Source organism: Dreissena polymorpha, chromosome 4, assembly GCF_020536995.1.
Source record: "Dreissena polymorpha isolate Duluth1 chromosome 4, UMN_Dpol_1.0, whole genome shotgun sequence".
Classification (NCBI taxonomy): domain Eukaryota; kingdom Metazoa; phylum Mollusca; class Bivalvia; order Myida; family Dreissenidae; genus Dreissena; species Dreissena polymorpha.
This window is the reverse complement of record NC_068358.1, coordinates 107,227,987-107,252,647: the sequence shown is the minus strand read 5'-3', so window position 1 is coordinate 107,252,647 and position 24,661 is coordinate 107,227,987. Positions and strand designations below refer to the sequence as shown.

General features: G+C 32.7%; 1 protein-coding gene across 1 annotated transcript in view; it reads left to right on the top strand.

Annotated features, from left to right (window-relative positions):
• Positions 1-23,972, top strand: part of LOC127880045 (uncharacterized) — a 62,436-nt gene extending 38,464 nt beyond the window's left edge. The window contains exons 2-3 of the mRNA XM_052427269.1: positions 21,880-21,984; positions 23,654-23,972. Coding sequence (XP_052283229.1) covers positions 21,880-21,984; positions 23,654-23,775 — 227 coding nt within the window. The 3' untranslated portion in view covers positions 23,776-23,972. The remainder of the gene's footprint in view (positions 1-21,879; positions 21,985-23,653) is intronic.
• Positions 23,973-24,661: the final 689 nt, after the last annotated feature.

The following is a 24,661-nucleotide window of genomic DNA, read 5'->3' as shown; positions in this document are numbered from 1 at the left end:
ACCGTATGTATCCTGTTGATAAGACTATTATATGGACTTCGCAAACGTCGTTTAAAATAGCAGAATGCATTTCAATGAAATGTTCTTCGAGTTGATTGCCTCTTTATTCAACCGAAATACGCATCAAACTCAATTCTAAACGGGTACACACGTTGTGTTATAGGTAATAGACTTTACACCGAAATATCCAAATAGTCATTTATAATAAGACTTTAAACATGTTGATCAAAGTTACCAAAATATTCATGCTCACATGCCATAATACAACACAAACAGTTAAATTAAGATACATTTGCTTTGTGTGAAATCAGTCTGCCAGCGGCATGACAAATGACAATAGTGTGACCAAGTGATAAGATTATACACAAGGGGATGATCAGTAGGTTCGCAAAAAATGCGCGCAATAAATTTATTTTTTATATTTTATTTGTTAAATTTCTACATTTTGATTTAATAAAGATTTACCTTCTTGTATTTATATACTATACATTACTTAAAGTAACGTCGTTATAAAAACGTCGACGTCATATAAATACCATTTGGTCGCTTGGCGAGTTTCTAAATGCGTCTCAAAAACTAAACTTTCAACAAAATACACTGCCTGCAAAACATCGTTTTTTTATTAAATTGTATAATAATTCTGTATTCAGTAACGGAATGAGGGAACATTTCCGCGAACTTGTTATCAACCCTCGTAATGTAACATTACACGTTGCTTACATTAAGCGAGATGGGAGCGCTGAATTCGATATCAATTTAATTGCGTTGTGAAAATGTACACGTATTCGGCCTTCATAATTAAATATTTGTGAACGGTAATCATAAAAGGCAGGTGAAATATTAAAATTACACACATTTTAGCTCTTATTATAGCATGTGCTTGGATTGTTTGTTGCTAATCAAACACAACTGATTTAGCTGTGGTGCATGTTTGGTCCTGTATCGTATAAGAAATGTTGCATTGGCCTAAAGAATAACGTATATTAACAAGAATGTATATGCTGATCATGCTTATGGAATGTCTCGATTGTTCACGTTTATTTGATGTTTTCCGATGGTTAATAGAGGAATATCAGTAAATTAAAAAAAATCTCATTTACTTTGTGTAACTGATGACTAAATAAGAGTGCACTAATAAATGTGAATTAAAACTGATAGTTCACTGTTTCAAACAGTGAAAAACAACAGTAAACTTTATCGATAATTGTCAATGCTTTACCGAAGCAATTCTTGGATATGTTAGGTTTCCCCATTGTGACCCCCAATTTTGTCAAGGGCGACTACTCTGCATAGAATTTTCTAAAAACATACAGCTTAGCTCCACTTGAACATACATCTAATAGCATTTCGGGGCGTCCAATGGGACATTTTGTGGTTCGAAATGGCAAAATTAAAAAAAATGTAAGCATAATTTGTTGGTTTCGGTGGACCTCAAGTTTTATTTACTCGTGAAAATATTATTTTATATGGTCACTCGTGATTTAAAATCGATATTCCATCAAATCCATCAAATATCCTCAATTTATTTAAGTTACTTTATTTCCATTCCATTGTGTGTCTTGAAAATGTTGTTCTGTTGAATTTTAAATCAATGTAGTAATTAGATTGTACATTTATCGATGCTTGCAATTGCTTTTTGACATTTGAATTATCCTGCTTGGATGTTACTATTTATTTACGCGTGTGTGTTTGTTATTAATTATTGGCTAAGATTGAGGCAAGTCTTTCAGACAGTTTAAACTAACAAGAATTTACTTTGGAAGTGTCATGCTGTAATCGGTTAACCCCATCGTTAATCGTTTCAATAAATGTTCCTTTTATGTTAAGTTAATTGAAATTTACCGTATATTTAAAAAGCTAATGAATGTTTTGAAGAATAAAATTATCTATTTCAAATAAAATCAAAACCAAGATAAATAATTTTTCCGAATTTTGCAACTTATTTACTTTTTTCGTTTGATTTCATTTCGCAGCATATAGACATAGTGCAGCAATTTCACGTCAGTCATTTAACCATTTCCCACTGAGAGGCAAAGTGGAAATTGCTAAGTGCAAACAGCATAAAATCAGAACAGCCTGCGAGTTGCTCATCAGTATCTAAGGGTTTGAAATGAAGCCATTTTAACTTGAATTTAGCAAAAAAGGTCTTCAATTGCCAAAATACGTTTCTAAGTGGTAAAAGGTTACATACGTATCTAAGTTTTAAAGGGTTAACCATCTCAAACTTAAATCCATTTATGCCTAGCGTTTAGAAAAAAAAGGCCTTGACAAACAGCGTAGACCCAGATTAGACGCAGCATGATGCGGCGTCTCATCAGGGTCTGCGCTGTTTGCTTAAATAAATTTCTGTAAGAAATATTCTAAATATAGAAATAAATATACTAGACCTCCCTATTTTGGAAATAAATTGATCCAATTTAGAAGGATGGGAGAGTCCACTAGGCATAAATGGGTTAATAGGAAAGCTTGTTTACCAGTATACCAGGCACATATGTGGCTGGGGAGGCACACATGTGGTTGGGGATCTATACAGCAAGCCTCTTATTCGGATTCATATTCCAGCCTTCTGCAAACTAAGCTATACAGCCCAGCTTTCATGAGTAATAACTTTGTGAATTATATCTAATAAAGCATATACAGAATTAAAGTGAGATACACTATTTTAACATCAACAAGTGAAAATGTGTGGGTAAAAGTATCATTCCGTGCACTTAAGACTAGAAATCTTTCTCATACAATTATTGCAGTATGCCCAAACTTTTATGTAAGGTTAAAAATCCTTTACTAAAAATAGGCATGCGTTGCTTCTAAACATCGCTTCGTGTAATGGTAAAGAAATAAATATACACGCAGAACAATTCGACTGTTCATATTCAGCTTATGAGGCTTTGCGATGGCTATCGGTAACTAAAATTAATATTGGATAACAGCAGATGTATTACGCAAGAGATCTGTTAGGTTGGTAAAACTGTTATTTTCTGTTTGTGTCCATGAACACTAATTATTCAATGATACATGACGATTTTTAAAAAGTCTTCGTGTTTAGAGTGAAAATGGGACCTTAATCATTTATGGTTCACTATAGTGCTTATATATTGTTTCAATTTTAATACCTTACAATTTAAGAAGATACTTTCAAATAGTAATTAAGTAATTTGGTAGACTACCCGGTAGCACTAAGCAAGTCATTACTTCCAATAACATCTTTTAGTTCATAACGGAAAGAAATATTGTAAAACATTAACTCTAACGTTTCAGTAAAACATGTATTGTACTGCAAAACATTTACTCTAACGTTTAAGTAAAACATGTATTATACTGCAAAACATTTCAGAATGAGACTAAACTCGTTTATCATTAAATTTAATAACAGTTCTTAATATAAATAAGCTTGATTTCAAAATGTTTAGAACGGTTTGATGAACATTTCAGCATTTGGTCGTTCATGATAGTTGATCTTTTCACTCTGATAGCATAATACAACATGACATGCATTGGCAAATAAATAAGTCGATTAAATCGCTTATTCTTGAAAACAAGACGAAGAAAAACAAATGAAGATAATCAAGAGTATCATTGTAAATACATTTTCAAAGCATTGTTAGAGAATACACATTTCAAACATGTAATCGAAGAAACATACAGAAATGTGTTTGCAGTTCCATTCTTAAATCGTTGAGCAATTTGCAACACTCGTGTTCGTGGTAACAAACAATTACTTTTGTTTATAATCGATCATAACTGAAGCAATTATTAGCAATAATTATATCATATAAGCAATTGAAGCAACGGCGGAAGCCGCCGTTGTGGCGATTGTTAAGTATCAATTATGTAAAATACAACAGGTTCGATCATATACCACAGTTCCTCGTAATGCTTGCTTCTGGAAATTTCATGTGTAGCCTACTCAACTTCTAGAAACAAGACACATTTTAGAAACCTTCTACAAAATAATACGAACTGTCTGTTCATAATAACGCTCTCTATTTGGGTGCGTTTAATATCATTCAACATTGAAATCTCTCCGTAATGACGTTATTAAACTATCAGTGTTTTTCACACGGATCGCACCGAGTTTAATTATTTTTTATTCAATGAATGTACTATCCTTGCTTTAGGGCAGCATTACTTTTATTATGTGCCCTTCATGAGTGTTAATGTCCTGTGATTTATAATCTTATCATGGCAAAAAGTTTAACTATCTGATCATTCAATCCAGATTAAACAAACACTATACTGAATTTCATGCTCTTTCATTACAAGAAATAATGAAAAAAGGGATCAACTGTTATTTTATATCATTCGGGTAAGAGATGATATGTATATCCTTATGGTGACGACATTTGGTATGTGTTAGGACCCATTTGCTTCAGGTTCAACATATTGAATTTAGATTTGAAATGGGTTCATAGTAATATACATTCATACTATTTTGTCAATGTAGGCTCTCTATATAAATATCAAAGTATCTCAAATTTAAACAAGACTCACAAATCTCATCAGCAATATTTTACTGAAGTTGTATTATATTTGAATGTGTATGTTTCTTCCATATGAAAAAGTTTTGTTTATGGTAAGAGTCTTTTGCAGTTGCGTTCATTCATAAGTGTGATTGCTTTATTTAACGGAATTAATGCCACCATTCTGAAAATTAAAGTATTTACTCACCAAATATGATTCACAAAAAAAACGATAGCAGTTTTCTATAATAATCTGTCCAGGAGAACGAGTGGAACATATACAACTCCAATTGACCTTTCGACAGCTAGAGTGAAGCCACGCCCACCGATTTCAAGGGGGGTCACTCCGCCGAAGTCCGTCATAAAAATGGCTACGCGAATCGGCCGCATAAGTGAACCAAAAAGGCCTCATGGTATACCAGAAAGGCCATACAATAGTTTTTATTATCATTGAATAGTGGTGCTGAATAATATTATATCTATTAAATAGTCAAAACTTTTTTATTAGTCTACTTAAAAGCCGTTAAATTTATCATCAAAGTCGGCAAAATTATCGCCAATTATCGCATACAGTATGAATTGTTCGTTAGTCACAAAATTTTTCCTTGAGTAATAGATGTTTCAGTTTTTTAATTAAAAGCCGTTAATTTTTGCAACCGATGGCAACATCGCAATTGTGGCACAGGTAAGTAAATTTATTATAATAGAAGACGATGAACGTTTTTATTGAAATCCGATATAATACATATCTACAATGCGTTTGGTCAAAATGACCCATGAGCATTGTTATAATCGTAAAACATAGTCAAAGTCGTCAAAAAAGTAACATACACAATATATTATTATATATTATTATTTCCTCGTAAACTATCTTCTGCAATATTTAAAATATAAAAAGTTGAAAGAATTTTCATGTACAAAAAAACTCGCTAATCAGACCGGGTTTTCAAAGGGTCATTCACAGTTTGCGGCATCTGTTTTGATAACGGATTAGTAGAAAGCCCACATATGGTGTAAAATGACACTTATTGGCCCCTATTGATAATTACTTGCGCATTTTAAAATAGTTTCTTAACTTACATTAAATTTGGAAGACTTAAACCGAAAGAAATAAAAAATGTTTTATTCTATGTGATATTATTAAAAATAATAACTGATTGTCTTTATTATTACGCATTTCATTAGCATTAAAAAAATCTAGCAAAGTTTATAATGTCTTATTTATTTGCCGACTGCATTAGAATGTCAAATTTATTTAACGTTGGCCACCTTTGAAAAATGGTTTTAAATGTTCCTTTCTAATTTGTCTATATAGAGGATAAACAAGTACAAAGTTATACTCTTTTTTTATAACGTGTCCGTTGCAAAACTTACATTTTCTATTTTCGCGTAGTATCTTATTATTACGACTGTGTTTTGCTTTCGGGCGATCGCTTAATATGTTGAGATTAAGCTGTTCGTGTGGACGACCACAAAGACGAATCCAACGTTTGAATTTTTCAAGATTAGTACCCGGTTGAGGGAACGGAAAAAACGTACTTCCATCTTTTAACCGTTCTGGATACCTTGTGTCTGAATAACAAGTGCCATAACAGCACCTTTTAACCATTTTCTTTGTTTAAAACACAGAATTACGTATAAGCTTATGTGTCGGACAACGGCGAGTTTGACGGACAAAATGGCGGATAGTAACGGGCCTAATCTATGCTGTAATCTGATTGGTTAATAAGCCTGTCAATCAATCGGCTGTCGAAAGGTCAATTGCATCTGTTAATTAGTAGCCAATGCTTTATATTGAAATATGGAAAAGAAAACATAAGTTGTTCAATCGTATCAAATTGAGTACTCGACTTTCATTCTTAATGGTCAAGCTTTTATGTAGGAATTCAATCAAAAGACAACTGTTTTGTTTTATGTTGAGATGTATCTATACATATATTACAAGTTAATATCCATGACGTGGATGTATGTCTACACAAACAAGATTATTCATCTTGAAGTCATGGTCGTGGATGTTCGTGGGCCCGATTAACCACGAAATCAAATGAACCATTAACCTAAGAAGTCAAAGTCTTATATAAGGCATTTAAATAACACTTACACATTTAAGATCTACGAAAATGCAACGTTTTACACAAGTTCCAAATTTCATTCGAACGAAATTGAATGTATTACATCGTCTTTTATTGGATCATACTAGATGCTGACATCATGAGATATAATTAATTTGTCTCCGCAACATTTACATTAACTGGTTTTAAAACATATTTCCAGTATTTGCCGCATTGCGACATACTCGATTTAGCTTCATTTATCTAATGAACCACTTACAACAAATGTGTTTCAAATTCGGATGTGTTTTCAGGTACTCACGATTTCAAAAGTTACTAAAAATATCATTTGTCTTGCAATTGTCGTTCGTCTCTACGTTTATTAAATGAATCAGAAACATATTAATGTCTCATAAAAAACATTCGTTTTTAAGACATTTACGAATGTTGAGTGGATTGGATACTTACGTGATTGCACATAACCACAAAGCTCTGCAATGGTAAAATATTGCTGTAAGAATAGTTTATCAGCACACACCTGTACACATATGCATACCTATTGACTCACATGACAATTTTACCGCATTCCTTGTACCTTTAAAAGCCAAAATATATATGAACCAACACACATCAGCTAATATGATATCATGAATATGTACGCATATCAGGACGTAACGCTGTTTATTTTTATTTAATTTTGATTAGGTCTACTAAAACGTATATACATAAATTAATTAATATACCCAGATTTGATGCAATACTAAGAAAAGTAAGTCTTCATACATATTTATATTAAAACGTGTACTACAGCAAAATTTGCTTACAAATAATATTACAAGAAACAAGTCATCAAAAACTTAACTTTATTGCATCAAACCATTCAGCAGGAATAAAATAGAAACAGAAAAATTATGACATTTTTTTCATCTGAACATACAATGCTTGATATACAATCCCATATTAGCATAATTATAAACAAGAGCTGTCAGAGGACAGCGTGCTCGACTATTCGAGTACTTGACAGTATATCGTAAGCCATCATGGAGAGGGGGGGTATAATGTGTGTGTGTGGTCATTGAATAGATGATCTTTCAAAAATAAGGAAACAATTATTTATTTATTTTTTGGGGGGATTCTGGGGTGGGGCATGGGAATGGTTTGAGTGGAGTGCATTGTGGTATGTCAGGTAAGTGTTGTTTTGTCAAAGTATAAATCAAATGTTATCATAAATAAAGAAGTCATGGCAATTTAAGCAAAATGTTCAATCGTCTAAGTATAAAAGGGGCCATAATTCTGTCAAAATGCTTGATACAGTTGTCTGCTCTTGTTTATAGATTGGGGTTATGTTGGTCAAGAAGTATGCAACATATAAAGGCAATATGTCAAAGGACAAAGGAAATATTTGGGGTAGTACGCAAACTTTAACATTTGCACGCTAACGGGAACGCCGACGCCGGGGTGAGTAGGACAGCTCCACTATATATATTTCATATATAATAGTCGAGCTAAAAACGACAGTGTACTATTTCTCCGTTTTATATATCAGCATAAAGACAGGATGGTATTTACTGTGCATTGAAATACAAGCACTCCTCCTACATTGAATTGCTTTTAAACATATGAACTGTACCTTCACTAGCATTCCAGAATTTTAATATAAATACATGATGAAAGATGAGCTTTTTCTTTTCTTTAAATAACTTGATACTTTACAATGACCAAACAATACAACTCAACATACAAATTATCCAACAACATATATTAAAATGAAACAATATTTTTATTCAACAATAAGAATAGCTTAAGGTTGCAACGTATTACAGTCACCGCGTCAATCTAAGCAAAGAGATGGCTCTGACTCAGATTTCCAAAACAGATGATGTGCAAGCTGGTTATTACAAGGATGGGAACAACAGATGACGTGCAAGCTGGCTCTAAGACAGACATTCACAACAGAGATTTCCTTGCTGGCTCTGACTCTTATGTCTTAAAGAAATGGCATGCAAGCTATCTCTGACTGATGTTCTTAACACATGACGACGTGCAAGCTGGCTCTAACACAGATGTCCACAACAGATGACGTGCAAGCTAGCACTAAAACGGATGTCCACAACAGAGGACGTTCAAGCTAGCACTAACACGGATGTCCACAACAGAGGACATGCAAGCTGGCTCGAACACGGATGTCCACAACAGATGACGTGCAAGCTGGCTCTGACTCGGATGTCCACAACAGATGATGTGCAATCTGGCTCTGACTCAGATATGTACCCAGAAGATGATGTTCAAGCTGGGAACACTGCTACAGCTATAAAATACAAAAAACATGTTTCATACATATATGCATTCTGCTATTGATATCTGAATGTTTACCAGATGCTTTGTTTGTGTGAAGATAGTTCATACCAGAAATTAGCCTTAAAACACTTTTTAGACATAATGTGCATTCTGCTTTTAGAAAAATAGCTCAGAATTCACTGGTTTAAGTCAAATTATTTTGACTAAGTTGGCTTGCCATGCAGACAAAATGTTGAATTTTGAAACCTATTATCTATTAACTGTTAGAGTTTAGAATGTCTTGACAGTCATTGTGTTTGTAAGATATTGTGTTATTTTTCAGATAAAGTTAAATGTAATAATCACTAATCTTGTTCTGAATGCTGGTCAAATCGTATGTGGTGAACACCTACCCATTGTGGTCAACTTGCACCTGTTTTTTGGTCAACTTGTACCTACCCAAAGTAAACAAGTACCGATATACAAAAATAGGTGTAGGATGGTCAGTTTATAAGTCAAACTCATAAAGACAATGTTTATTTTTCTCCTTATGTTTCAACTTGAATTATCTAAGCATAAGTTTGAATTAGGTACGAGTTGGCCACGGTGAGAGTTGACAAAAATGGGGAAGAGTTGACCAAGGTACGAGTTGCCTTTGGGACGAATTGCCTGTAAAGCCTTGTTCTTTTTCTTTGTAATTGAAGATGTATACGGTGCTGGACTAAAACACACGACTACCTTAACAATAACTTGGAGCTCTACTAACTGAGCTCAAGGGAAGATGATTCTTACCCACAAACACTATATTTCATTTTTGACGTGTTTATGTTCTAAACTTTTATCAGAGACGTTTGCATATCGGCAAACCATGAAAACAACACTCGATAATCTTAAGCTGTTTTAATTGCATTCAAATTCATAATTCATGTATGTTAAATACTTACCTCGTGGCTAATGTCATCAAAATTGATTCCTCTTTCGCCCTTAAAAGGTTTTGTGTTAATGTTGAACAACCGCCATCATGATGACTGCATGAATGCTGGATAAGACACGAGTTTTGATTGGTTCATTCTAGGTGTCGGAACCAATCCAATTTTATCGCGTAACCACATAGCAACCCGAATTTCGTGCAGTAATTCAATGCTATTGAAAAATCGCGCGGAGTAATTAATCGTAAAGCAACCCGCAATTTACATAGCAACCCGACTTTTGTAAAGAAGTTCAATGTCAAATTATTCCGACGGAAGATTTGAAAGGTACGCGCGATTTTTAGACCCCGTTTTTTGTACGTTGTTTAATCGACAATTGTTCCAAAGAAGATACGAAAGTTCCGCGCGATTTTTGCACAGTTCGCGAAGATGCGGATTCAATGAACGTTCAACGCAATTTTTGAACCCGCTTTTTTTCTACGATGATATGCACAATTCCGCGAACAAAATGGATTTCCGAGATTCCTACATGAAAGTTCCGCGAAAAATGAAAATCCCAATAGTTACTATATAATTATATGTATTTTAGCGGGGGTCCGCTTTGGCTTTCCATAGATAACCGAATCATTAATATACCAGAAGAGGAAAGGAACCCTTTAGAAAAAAGGCGCTACTTGTGATTTAGTGTAATGTAACAATGTATTGTTTTTTCGGTGCAGCTGTCTTAGATTCTTTTTTTCGATTATTCCTTGGTATTTTATTAGTCGTTGGATGGAAGCTTTTCATGTGTTTGACCATGGCCCGGTTTCTCAAAACTGTAACAAAAAGTTAAGAAAACATCTTGCTTACTTTCAGGTTTCAAGTTCATTTTATTATCAAAATTATAATGATATATTTAATTTTTTAAACGAGCCGTCCTATGTATTAACAAACGAACGCATTTATAAGAACGCTCGAGATTTACACAAAATAAGATGTATCATTTAAAATCCTAATACTCACTATGCTTAGCGACGAATACATCATAACGCATAACGTATTCACAGTCTAGTATATTGATAAAGATATCGGCTAAGAATAGCAACGACAATAACAATTTCAAAGGGATAGATACATATGTTATCACATTTGATGTAGATTTGAAGGAATCACTATCAAATTCATGGATTTTAACATGTACTGTTATGTTGACAGTTCATATGCCAATAAGCGAATATCGGAATTTAAAAAAAAACGTTTATCATTGCTTTTGAATGTGTTCTCGTGTATTACTTGAGTGCACTATTTGCTCTATCGCTTATGAACGCGTTTCAAACCTCCTACACACATATCGAGTAGTATTATAATCTCATTGCGGGCGGGGTAACAAGTGTGTTTTAGGTCAGAGACCATTTATTACACAATGTGGATGCGACTTAACATTTCAGAGTTGTATTATATTTATTTGGCGTTACAGGTTAGCATATGTAACCAAATTTCCAAATTGCAAGGCATGTTTGATTCTTGCTTGCGTCTTTGCGTTGACACAATAACACATCAACACACTATTCAAATAACTGGGACACGTATAGATCGTAAATGTACCAGTCTAGCCATTTATTAAGAAAATCAAATTAAATTACACAAGCGATCCATTCATAATTCATAACATATTTGGTACCTTATACAGAGGATACTATTGTCATTAGTTGTTTGCTTGTAGTACTTAACCATCAAGTTATATCATTCAAGTTTTGTTGTATGGACGTTTAAATATCACAGTTCTTGTTTTTATTATATATACATACAATAGCACTAGTCACAAGTGTATGTCCCTAAGCGAAATTATTTGCTATGGTCCGTATGGTAGTTAAATATATAAAGAAAGCTGAACAAAAGGCAGAGTACACTCTGAATATATGTGAAAAGTGAACATATCTCTTAAAATAAGTTGACCTTCCCTACGCAGGTCCTTTAAATAAATGTTTGACTAACTTAAATAACTCATGAACTTATAAGCGCTCGTATGTTTGATTCTTTGACTATTTTAGAAACATGTTAGTTACCGTATGTATCCTGTTGATAAGACTATTTTATGGACTTCGCAAACGTCGTTTAAAATAGCAGAATGCATTTCAATGGAAAGTTCTTCGAGTTGATTGCATCTTTATTCAACCGAAATACGCATCAAACTCAATTCGAAAACGGGTACACTCGTTGTGTTATAGGTCATAGACTTTACACAGAAAGCGATGGCTCTTTATTTATAAATATGTACTAAAAAAATATCAAATAGTCATTTATAATAAAACTTTATACATTTTGATCAAAGTTACCAAAATATTCATGCTCACATGCCATAATACAATACAAACAGGCAATTTAATATGCATTTGTTTTGTGTGAAATCAGTTTGCCAGCTTCATGAAAAATGGCAATATTGTGACCAAGTGATAAGATTATGCACAAGGGATGATCAGTAAATTCGCAAAAAATTGAGCGCAATGAATTTATTTGGTATATTTTATTTGTTAAATGTTTACATTTTGATTTAATACAGATTAACCTTCTTGTATTTATATACTATACATTCCTTAAAGTAACGTCGTTATAAAAACGTCGACGTCATATAAATACCATTTGGTCGCTTAGCGAGTTTCTAAATGCGTCTCAAAAACTAACCTTTCAACAAAATACACTGCCTGCAAAACATCGATTTTTTTATTAAATTGTTTAATAATTATGTATTCAGTAACGGAATGAGGGAACATTTCCGCGAACTTGTTATCAACCCTCGTAATGTAACATTACACGTTGCTTACATTAAGCGAGATGGGAGCGCTGAATTCGATATCAATTTACTTGCGTTGTGAAAATGTAGACGTATTCAGCCTTCGTAATTAAATATTTGTGAATGGTAATCATAAAAGGCAGGTTAAATATTAAAATTACACAAATATTAGCTCTTATTATTGCATGTGCTTGGATTGTTTGCTGCTAATCAAACACAACTGATTTAGCTGTGGTGCATGTTTGGTCTTGTAACGTATAAGAAATATTGCATTGGTCTAAAGAATAACGTTTATTAACAAGAATGTATATGCTGATCATGTTTATGGAATGTCACGATTGTTCACGTTTATTTGATGTTTTCCGATGGTTAATAGAGGAATATCAGTAAATTAAAACTTTTTTTCTCATTTACTTTGTGTAATTGATGACTTCATAAGAGTGCACTAATGAATTAAAGCTGACAACAGTGAACATTATCGGTAATTGTCAATGCTTTACCGAAACAATTATTGGATATGTTAGGTTTTCCCAGTGTGGCCCCCAATTTTGTCAAGAGCGACTACTCTGCATAGAATTTTATAAAAACATACAGCTTAGCTTCACTTGAACATACGTCTTACAGCATTTCGGGACATTTTGTTGTTCGAATGGCAAAATTAAACAAATGATAATTTGTAAGCATAATTTGTTGGATTCGGTGGAACATCAGTTTTTATTTACTGGTGAAAATATTATTTTCTATGATCACTCGTAATTTAAAATCGATATTCCACCAAATCCATCAAATATCCTCAATTTATTTAGGCTACTTTATTTGAATCCATCGTGTGTCTTTAACATGTTGTTCTGTTGAATTATAAATCAATGGAGTAATACGATTGCACATTTATCAATGTTTGTAATTGCTTTTTTACATTTGATTTATCCTGCTAGGGTGTTACTATTTATTTACGGGTGTGTGTGTGTTTGTTATTATTGGATAAGATCGAGGCGAGTCTCTCAGACAGGTTAAACTAACAAGAATTTACTTTGGAAACTCCATGCTGTAATCGGTTAACCCCATCGTTAATCATTTCAATAAATGTTCCTTTTATGTTTAGGTAATTGAAATTTACCGTATATTTAAAAAAAAAAACGAATGTTTTGAAGAATGTTTTGGTTAGTTATGTAGTTGTATTATTGATATACGTAACTTTATCCTTTTACCAAAGTTCCTTCAATTCTAAACATTGTTACTTATAAAATTATGTATTTCAAATAAAATCAAAACCAAGATAAATAGTTTTTCCAAATATTGCAACTTTTTACTTTTTTCGTTTGGTTTCATTTCGCCGCATATAGACATAGTGCAGTAATATCACGTCAGTCATTTAATCATTTCCCACTGAGAGGCAAAGTGGAAATTGCTACGTGCAAACAGCATAAAACCAGAATATCCTGCGAGTTACTCGCTGTCTGTTAAGGTTTTATGCTATTTGCTGCTCATCAGTATCTAAGGGTTTGAAATGAAGCCATTTTAACTTAAATTTAGCATAAAAGGTCTTCAATTAAATATATAACATTTTTATAGACTACAAACATGACAAAATACGTATCTTAGTGGTAAAAGGTTACATGCGTATCTAAGTTTAAAAGTGTTAACCAGCTCACACTTTAACCCATTTATGCCTAGAGTCTAGAAAAAAGGCCTTGGCAAAGAGCGTAGACCCAGATGAGACGCCGCATCATGCGGCGTCTCATCAGGGTCTGCGCTGTTTGCTTCAATAAATTTCTGTAAGAAATATTCCAAATATAGAAATAAATATACTAGACATCCCTATTTTGGAAATACATTGATCCAATTTAGAAGGATGGGAGAGTCCACTAGGCATAAATGAGTTAATAAGAAAGCTTTTTTACCAGTTTTCCAGTCACACATATGGCTGGGGATCTATACAGCAAGCCTTTTATTCGGATTCATATTCCAGCCTTCTACAAACGAAGCTCTCCAGCCCAGCTTTCATGAGTAGTAACTTTGTGAATTATATATAATAAAGCATATACAGAATTAAAGTGAGATACAATATTTTAAAGCGGGTATATACGATCTTGTCAAATATTTATTAATTAATATAACATGTGTAAAAACCTTATAATACATATATTTCAATATAAACTAAAATAAAAGTTAAGAAGAACATGTGTTGAAAAATTGCTAAATAAGCCAGATATTTAATTCTGAAATCGAAAAAGGCTGTACAGCCGAATTCGCCAGCATGTATATCATCATGTACGATGTGAATCTAAATTTAGTTTAACGGTTCATTTGAAATTCCTGCAGCGATATCGATTCATACGACACACGAACCCTTACTAAAAAGACAAATGCATCTGATATTGTAGGAAAATATGTACGAATTATCTTCGTCACAATCTGCTCGGGGCGCTAATTTGTATTTGCTGCATTTTATGAAATTCGTCAGCCATTTACCGTTGAGGAGATTAAATTGTCTGTAAAACGATTGAAGCGCAACAAAGCATATGGGAGTGATTATATTTTGAACGAATATTTAATTGAATGTATTGACATTTTAGCATTGCATATATGTGATTTTTTTAATGCTGTGTGGAACTCGGGTTGTTTTCCAATGACATGGACAGAAGGTATTATAATCCCTTTACATAAGAAAGGCGATAAATCTGATGTTAACAATTATAGAGGGATTACTCTTCTAAGTTGTTTATCTACGCTATTTACATCAGTTGTTAACACTAGATTAGAAAATTTGTGTAGTAACTTTAATATAATTTCGGACGCCCAATTCGGATTCCGAAAAGGGCGCTCAACAATTGACGCTATATACATTCTTATGTCATTAGTACAAAAATTTGTTAATGAAAATAAAAGACTTTATGTTATATTTGTTGATATGGTGAAATGCTTTGATACTGTTTATCGTAGTGCATTGTGGCTTAAAATATACAAAGCCGGCATAGAAGGTAAATTACTTAGAATAATTAAAAATATGTATGAAAATGTTAAGTCATGTGTTAAGCATTGAGCTTCATACTCAGAATATTTAATTATGCTGTAGGATAACGGCAAGGTGAAGTTATGTCCCCTTTGTTGTTTTCCCTTTTTGTAAAAGACTTAGAATTATTTTTACAGAATGATCCCTCTTCCGGTCTTAGTATTGATGACATTGTATTGATATTGTTGCTTTTCGCAGATGATATGGCCATAATCGGTAAATCGCCCGGGGAAGTACAGAAAAACTTGGATCTTATATCAAATTACTGTAAATGCTGTGGATTAAAGGTTAACACTTATAAAACTAAAATAATGGTGTTTCGCAAGCGGGGTAATTTATTACCATCTGAAACATGGACGTTTGAAGGTCAAACAATAGAAGTAGTAAATGATTTTAATTATTTGGGAACTGTTTTAATTATACTGGAAATGTTCAGCTAAATCAAGAACATAAAGCACTTAAAGCTATGAATATATTATTTAACAAATGTAAAGAATTTGACTTAAAACCTAAAACACAATGTCAGCTATTTGATGCTTTTGTTGGATCCATACTGAATCACGCTTGTGAGTTATGGGGTAAAACAAAGACAATTGAATTGGAAAGGGTACACTTAAAGTTCTGCAAACGAGTTCTAAATGTTAAGCAAAATGTATGTAATGCTGTAGTGTACGGCGAATTAGGAAGATACCCACTATTTATTCACAGATATGTTAGGATGGTTAAATACTGGTTTAAACTTATTCAAACCGATAATATAATTTTAAAATCAATTTATAGTCAAGCTCTAAATGATTGCCTAAATGGTCGTTCTAATTGGGTATCTTATAAAAAAATGTTAGACATCTACGGTTTGTCATACGTGTTTAATAAGCCAAGCTCTGTTGATGTTAAAATAGTTTTACCACATTTTAAAAATGCTGTTATTGATACCTTTAAACAAGAGTGGTTTAGATCTGTTGAAAATAGCTCTGTTTTAGATATGTACCGTGTATTTAAGCCTATGTTTGTTTACGAAAGTTATTTAGATTTAATACCTAAATCACTAAGACACTACGTCACAAAGCTTCGAACTTCGAGTCTGCCACTTAGAATTCAAACTGGAAGATATGCTGGTCAAAATCTACCTCGAAACGAACGTTATTGCCTTATTTGTAACGAATTAGATGTCGAAGATGAGTTTCATTTTGTTTGTAAATGCCCTTTGTACATTGATATTAGAAGAAATTACCTTAAGAAATGTTACTATGTAAGGCCTTCTGTTTATAAATTTCACCAGTTGTTGAATACAACGAATAAATTTGAACTAATTAAATTAGCAAAATTTGTAAAATATGCCATGATTTTAAGAAATAATAATTCTAATGTTGTTACCTAACTTCAAAGTTATCCTTCATATTTAAAATAAGTATTTTACCTTGAATTTTCGTAATCGTATACGATGCTGCTTATGTTTATATTTTTACTATGTTTATTTCTGTGACATATTTGATTGTGGAATTTATAGTGTTTAGACGATGTACACCGTTCAAGTCTGAATAAATATGCTTCTTGCATGTTATTATAACATATTTGTGTCAATATATTACAATTCAACACATATTAAAATCGTATAATCTCGCTTTAACATCAACAAGTGAAAATGTTTGGGTTAAAGTATCATTCCGTGCAACTAAGACTAGGAATCTTTATCATACAATTATTGCAGTATGCCCAAACTTTTATGTTAGGTAAAAAATCTTTTACTAAAAATAGGCATGCGTTGCTTCTAAACATCGCTTGGTGTAATGGTAAAGAAATAAATATACACACAGAACAGTTCGGCTGTTCATATTCAGCTTATGACGCATTTTGATGCATTGTGATGACTATCGGTAACTAAAAATAATATTGGATAAAATCAAATGTATTACGCAAGTAAGGTTGGTAAAATAGTTATATGTGTTTGTTTCCATAAACACTAATTATTCAATGATACATGACTTTTTTTAAAGTCTAAGCGTTTATAGTAAAAATAGGACTTTAATCATTTATGATGCACTATAGTGCTTATATTTTGTTTCAATTTTAATACCTTACAATTTAAAAAGATACTTTCAAATAGTAATTAAGTAATTTTGGAAGACTACCCGGTAGCAAGTCATTACTTCCAATAACATCTTTGAGTTCATAATAGAAAGAAATATTGTAAAACATTTACTCTAACGTTTCAGTAAAACATGTAAAACATTTACTCTAACGTTTCAGTAAAACATGTAAAACATTTACTCTAAAGTTTCAGTAAAACATGTAAAACATTTACTCTAACGTTTCAGTAAAACATGTATTGTACTGCAAAACATTTCAGAATGAGACTTAACTCGCTTATCATTAAATTTAATAACCGTTCTAAATATAAATAAGCTTGATTTCAAAATGTTTTGAACGGTTCGATGAACATTTCAGCATTTGGTCGTTCATGATAGTTGATCTTTTCACTCTGATAGCATAATACAACATGACATGCATTGGTAAATAAATAAGTCGATTAAAACGCTTATTCTTGAAAACAAGACGAAGAAAAACAAATGAAGATAATCAAGAGTATCATTGTAAATACATTTTCAAAGCATTGTTAGAGAATAAACATTTCAAACTTGTAATCGACGAAACATACAGAAATGTGTTTGCAATTCCATTCTTTAATCGTTGAGCAATTTACAACACTCGTGTTCGTGGTCACGAACAATTACTATTGTTTAAAATCGATTATAACTGAAGCAATTATTAGCAATTATTATATAATATTAGCAATTGAAGCAACGGCGGAAGCCGCCCTTGTGGAGATTGTTATGTATCAATTATGTAAAATACAACAGGTTCGATCATATACCACAGTTCATCGTAATGCTTGCTTCTGGAAATGTCATGTCTAGCCTACTCAACTTCTAGAAACAAGACACATTTTAGCAACCTGCTACAAAATAATAAGAACTGTCTGTTCATAATAACGCTTTCTATTTGGGTGTGTTTAATATCATTCAACATCGAAATCTCTCCGTAATGACGTTATTAAACTATCAGTGTTTTCACACCGATCGCACCAAGTTTAATTATTTTTATTCAATGAATGTACTATCCCTGCTTTAGGGCAGCATTACTTTAATTATGTGCCCTTCATGAGTGTAAATGTCCTGTGATTTATAATCTGATCATGGCAAATAAGTTTAACTATTTGATCATTCAATCCAGATTAAACAAACACAACTATACTGAATTTCATGCTCTTGCATTACAAGAAATAATGAAAAAAGGTATCAACTGTTATTTTATATCATTCAGGTAATAGATTATATGTATATTCTTATGGTTACGACATTTGTTATTTGTTCGGACCCATTTGCTTCAGGTGAAACATACTGAATTTAGATTTGAAATGGGTTCATAGTAATATACATTGATACTATTTTTTCAATGTAAGCTCTCTATATAAATATCAAAGTATCTCATATTTAAACAAGACTCACAAATCTCATCAGCAATATTTTACTGAAGTTGTATTTAATTTAAATGTGTATTTTTGTTCCATATGAAATAGTTTTGTTTATGGTAAGAGTCGTTTGCAGTTGCGTTCATTAATTAGTGTGATTACTTTATTTAACGGAATTAATGCCACCATTCTGGAAATTAAAGAATTTACTCACAAAATATGATACACAAAAAAACGATACCAGTTTTCTACAATAATCTGTCCAGGAGAACGAGTGGAACATAAACAACTCCAATTACATCTGTTAATTAGTAGCCAATGCTTTATATTGAAATATGGAAAAGAAAACATAAGTTGTTCAATCGTATCAAATTGAGTACTCGACTTTCATTCTTGATGGTCAAGCTTGTATGTAGGAATTTAATCAAAAGACAACTGTTGTGTTTTATGTTGAGATGTTTCTATACATATATTACAAGTTAATATCCATGACGTGGATGTATGTCTACACAAACAAGATTATTCATCTTGAAGTCATGATCGTGGATGTTCGTGGGCCCGATCAACCACGAAATCAAATGTACCATTAATCTTAGAAGTCGAAGTCTTATATAAGGCATCAAAATAACACCCACACATTTAAGATCTACGAAAATGCAACGTTTTACACAAGTTCCAAATTTCATACGAACGAAATTGAATGTATAACATCGTCTTTTATTGGATCATACCATACATCATGAGATATAATTAATTTGTCTCCGCAACATTCACATTAACTGGTTTTAAAACATATTATTTATCCATTATTTGCAGCATTGCGGCATACTCGATTTAGCTTCATTTATCTAATGAACCACTTACAACCAATGTGTTTCAAATTCGGATGTGTTTTCAGGTACTCACGATTTCAAAAGTTACAAAAAATATAATTTGTCTTGCAATTGTCGCTCGTCTCTACGTTTTTTAAATGAATCCAAAACAAATTAATGTCTCATAAAACACATTTGTTTTAAGACATTTACGAATGCTGAGTGGAATCGATACTTACGTGATTGCACATAATCAACCACAAAGCTCTGCAATGGTAAAATATTGCTGTAAGGATAGTTTATCAGCACACACCTGTACACATGTGCATACCTATTGACTCACATGACACTTTTACCGCATGCCTTGTACCTTTTAGAGCCAACATATATATGAACCAACACACATCAGCTAATATGATATCATGAATATGTACGCATATCAGGACGTTACGCTGTTTATTTTTATTTAATTTTGATTAGGTCTACTAAAACGTATTCATAAATTAATTAATATACCCAGATATGATGCAATACTAAGAAAAGTAAGTATTCATACATATTTATATTAAATCGTTTTATCTCATATATGTTATGTTGTTGTCTTACCACAAAGTCTGTTACACCTCGATTAGAAAGTATGAAACCCAATTAAAGTAACAATTTAATTTACGAACTATATACCATATTGTCGAAATAAACGATGCATCGGGAATGAAAAGGGGAACTATTTAGAAACGTGTGTTGAATAATGAATGAATACAAAACAACAAACAAACAGGAAATGTTATCACAAGGCTCGAGTATGGCATTCCATTCATATTGTATTTGTATCACAAAACAACATTTACGGGTGCACATATATTTTGGTTTACGATAGATGTATTTCAAAGAATAAAATACGTTCGCATGCATCCGTGGTGATATGTCTGAAAGCAGTAGAGGCGATAATTTGAGACAACAGTTATGTCATCGTGAAATGTTAATGACCAACGTCATGTGGTAGGAATACTGACTCCATGTATTCATTATTGAGCTTGTAGATATGACAACTCAAATGAAATTGAACATTATAGATCTACTTTGTGAATACACATACACAAATAATAAGATTACTTTAGTACGAATTTAAAACTGTTTGAAAACATATGTTGCTGCTCTGACAGTTTAAAGTAGGAACCCGTTGATTACAAAACAACAAATACCATTTCTTTAAGCATTCATTCTTCGTGCGTTTAAATAATTACACAGAGCTATTCCAATGAAATCCCATCCCAAACATTAATCTTCAGATTAAAACATACATGTTGAAATAGCATTTAAATATAACGAATACACAATCTCATATATTGCTTTTACTTATCAGCTGTGTTATTGAGTAAAACATTTAATCATACTTCCTTTATAACACATAACTTCAACACATTGTAAGACACACACTACGGTTATCGTTTTATGGAATAGCCTGAATTCGTACATTACGTGAAGCATTTTGTTTGGCGTTAAATATCTATCACAATGTAAAGTGGTACTGTGATAATACATGTATAGTGTGTTGTATGTGTTTGTTACTTAAACAAAACTATTAATCATCTTTTTGTAAATGAAAGTCATGTTAACAGTTTGGTAAAAACACGATTTTCACAAAAAATGTCATAGATTCAAATAAGAATGAACACGGTGTGGATAGACAAGAAACATAACATTCCTAAGAAAAATGTTAAAATATTTGTTCATAAAAGGATAACTGTATCGTCATTTAATATCAGCAAAATAATAGTCTTTGTAAAGCTTTTTCTCGATAAATTGGAAAATACGTTCAGTACTGAATCAATGTTGAAAATTTGCTAAAAAGTATCAAGGCTAACCCGGCGCAGTGATATCGTGTTAGTTTGCTTCTAGAGGTCCAAGTTTCGCATCTCAGGAACGGAAAAATGTTTTGTTAGACTTTTTGGCTATTATAATTCGTTAAGAGTATTCCAAACATTATAGCTTTGTTAAAAAGCATATTAAATGACATTTTTCAACCACAGAACTATAATCTATGAACAAGTCCATTTAAATATGATCTAGCTCATTATGTTCGTATTTTTATCTGCAGACGGATTGTCGCCCTACGCACCGTACATTCCCGACGCGAGACCCTACTCCAACGACCTCTATCTTCCCAGCTACACAAAGAGAGCGCAATGGGCCCAGCATACCGGTAAATCTCATTTCGCTGGTTATTTATGAACACATACCACACTTCTAAAATACATGTTTCGTACTAGTGTGAATGTTATGACGCGATTGCATACTTGCTCATTTGAAACGTAAAGAACATTCTTATAAGGACTTAGTTTGTATACAGTTTACAGCGTGTGAATACGTCGAATACAAAATTGTTATTGGTGAGGAGAAAACTGGATTCTTTCTTTTGAAATAATCAGGCATTTACAAACTTATTACAGAAGAAATGCGTTTAATGGCTGGTCATTAAACGACATTATTGCACCTGTAAATCTGTGGAAATGGTCCAATTATTCCGATGCAAAGAGCGAATTAAGCAACATATTGCAAGTGAATAAATCTACTGCATTTGCATTTGATAACACAATCATACTCTTATTGGAACATTAGCATAATTTAAAATATCGAAACATTCCTTGTAAAGTGCAAAACAATACCATGTTGCCAAGTAATAGAAAAGGCTGTTTTAATGCATTGTGCCGCATTTTTATTAAAGTGATGATTGCGATTTTCAATCAAACACCAACGCGACGACACTTTCCATGATGAATGTTTAATACATGACCGTTTTAAACACCGATTCAGTTTAAACCAACGCTTTTAAAATCCGTGTCGTTAAAATAAGCAAAACATTTGGGCCGTGCTCTGTGAAGAGGGGGTTTAATGTAGGTGCGTTAATTGTTGTCCCAGATTAGCCTGTGCAGTTTGCACAGGCTAATCAGGGACGACACTTTCCGCCTTAACTGGATTTTTGATAAGCAGAAACTTTCTTAAAACGAACAATATCATAAAAGAGGAAAGTGTCGTCCCGGATTGGCCTGTGCAGACTTCGCAGGCTTATCTGCGACGACACTTTACGCACATGCATTGAACCCCCTTTTCACAGAGCACGGCTCATTTATTGAAAATGAAAGGTCATAGTAAAGATAGTAATTCATATCAAAGTGCAATTTAAGTCAATTTCAGCAGTTGACACTGTTATTTACTCACATGTTCATGTATGCGACCACTTGGTAATATACTTATTAAAAACGAAAGAAAAACAAAACATGTAAAAAGTGCCCGTGTATGATTATTGTTTTTTAAGGATAATTGAAAACAAATGGTCACTTCTTATCAATAAAGGACCACGTAGTAATGATACAATTTATCCGCAGCACATGCAATTGGAATATCGCTTTTTTTATCTGATCAGAATCAGCACACTATGACACTTTACCGGATGACAAACCCAAACACACCATAACACTACCGGATGACAAACCCAAACACACCATAACACTTTACCGGATGACAAACCCAAACAAAAATAGTGTTATAATGTTTTTATGTTTATTTTAAGCACGAATATGGTGAACAATCTTTATTTCAATACACCACCCCAAACAACACAATACAAATTATTTAAAACACTTATATTGCTTTTTTCTTTAGAACATAGATGGATTTATATATTCCTACTTTGCCCAAATGCAACAAAAACGAGAACACATTTAGACTTTCCCAGAAAACTTTTTTGTTTTGAGTGTTTTTAGTTATATAGGAGGTAATAATAGGTTGACCTAAAAGCAAATAACATCCGTTCAACATTTTAACTCACGAAATAAAACAAAGACCACACAATAACACTGTTCTGCTTTTAGGCGGTAAACGGGCGACGTTGAATCAACTGTTACGGCGTCTCGTCGCTCTATACGGTGACCGCGACATCCACTATTCCGGACGTTCTTCCCACGTGCGCTTCGGTGCCGGTGGCCGTCGGTGATCTATTGGCTGGTGTCTTCAAAAAAGAGGAAATCAGGATTTATCAACATATCTATAGGACATTTTTATTGGAACAACACAAAATAAGCCGACTTTTTATTTAACTCTTATGTTATTATATTTTCAATCAGCGTCAAAACGCTACTAATGCTTACATTTCCGAAATGTGTTATTCTCCATAAATAAAATAAATAAATGCAATTCTAACGCTTTTGTCATGTATTATATTGTTTTTGTTCGTTTCAATGACACATAAACTTTTCACTTACAAACTTAAGACACACTTTATATATGTTATAGATATCAATCAAACCGACTGTGAAATTTGTCATAACAACAACATTTTCTTACTCACCACGTAAAAAAACATCTCATCACGAAACCAGTTTGATGGTATGTAGGCAGCTTAATGTGTAATGTGTTCGATCCGATCGATACACTAATGAATATAAATGCCGTTCTGTAAAAATTGAGACATTGTTCGATGAACATAGAGCTTTTTTATTAATTGAACGCATAATTGTTGTTTTAAAATTTGCTTCATTATAACACATCTAAAGAGCAATGACATTATACATTGTCATGTAACACAATGACAAAATTGTCATTTTAAAAAGTGAAAGCAACGATTATTCGTCTCAAAGACATTAATAAAACTATTCCCGGGAGACATGCCATCTTCTTGTTTCCCAAGATGACTCATTATGCCTGTTTGTTTTATAGTTTAATCCATAATTTTATAAAACTATGCATGTGTACACATATTGCAATGACAGCGAATACTAGCATGACATATAGCATTGTGTCAATTGGTAATGTATAAGAAAGGTATTACTAAGAGCTTTACATTTAAAGGGGCCTTTTCACAGATTTGGCATATTTTGAAG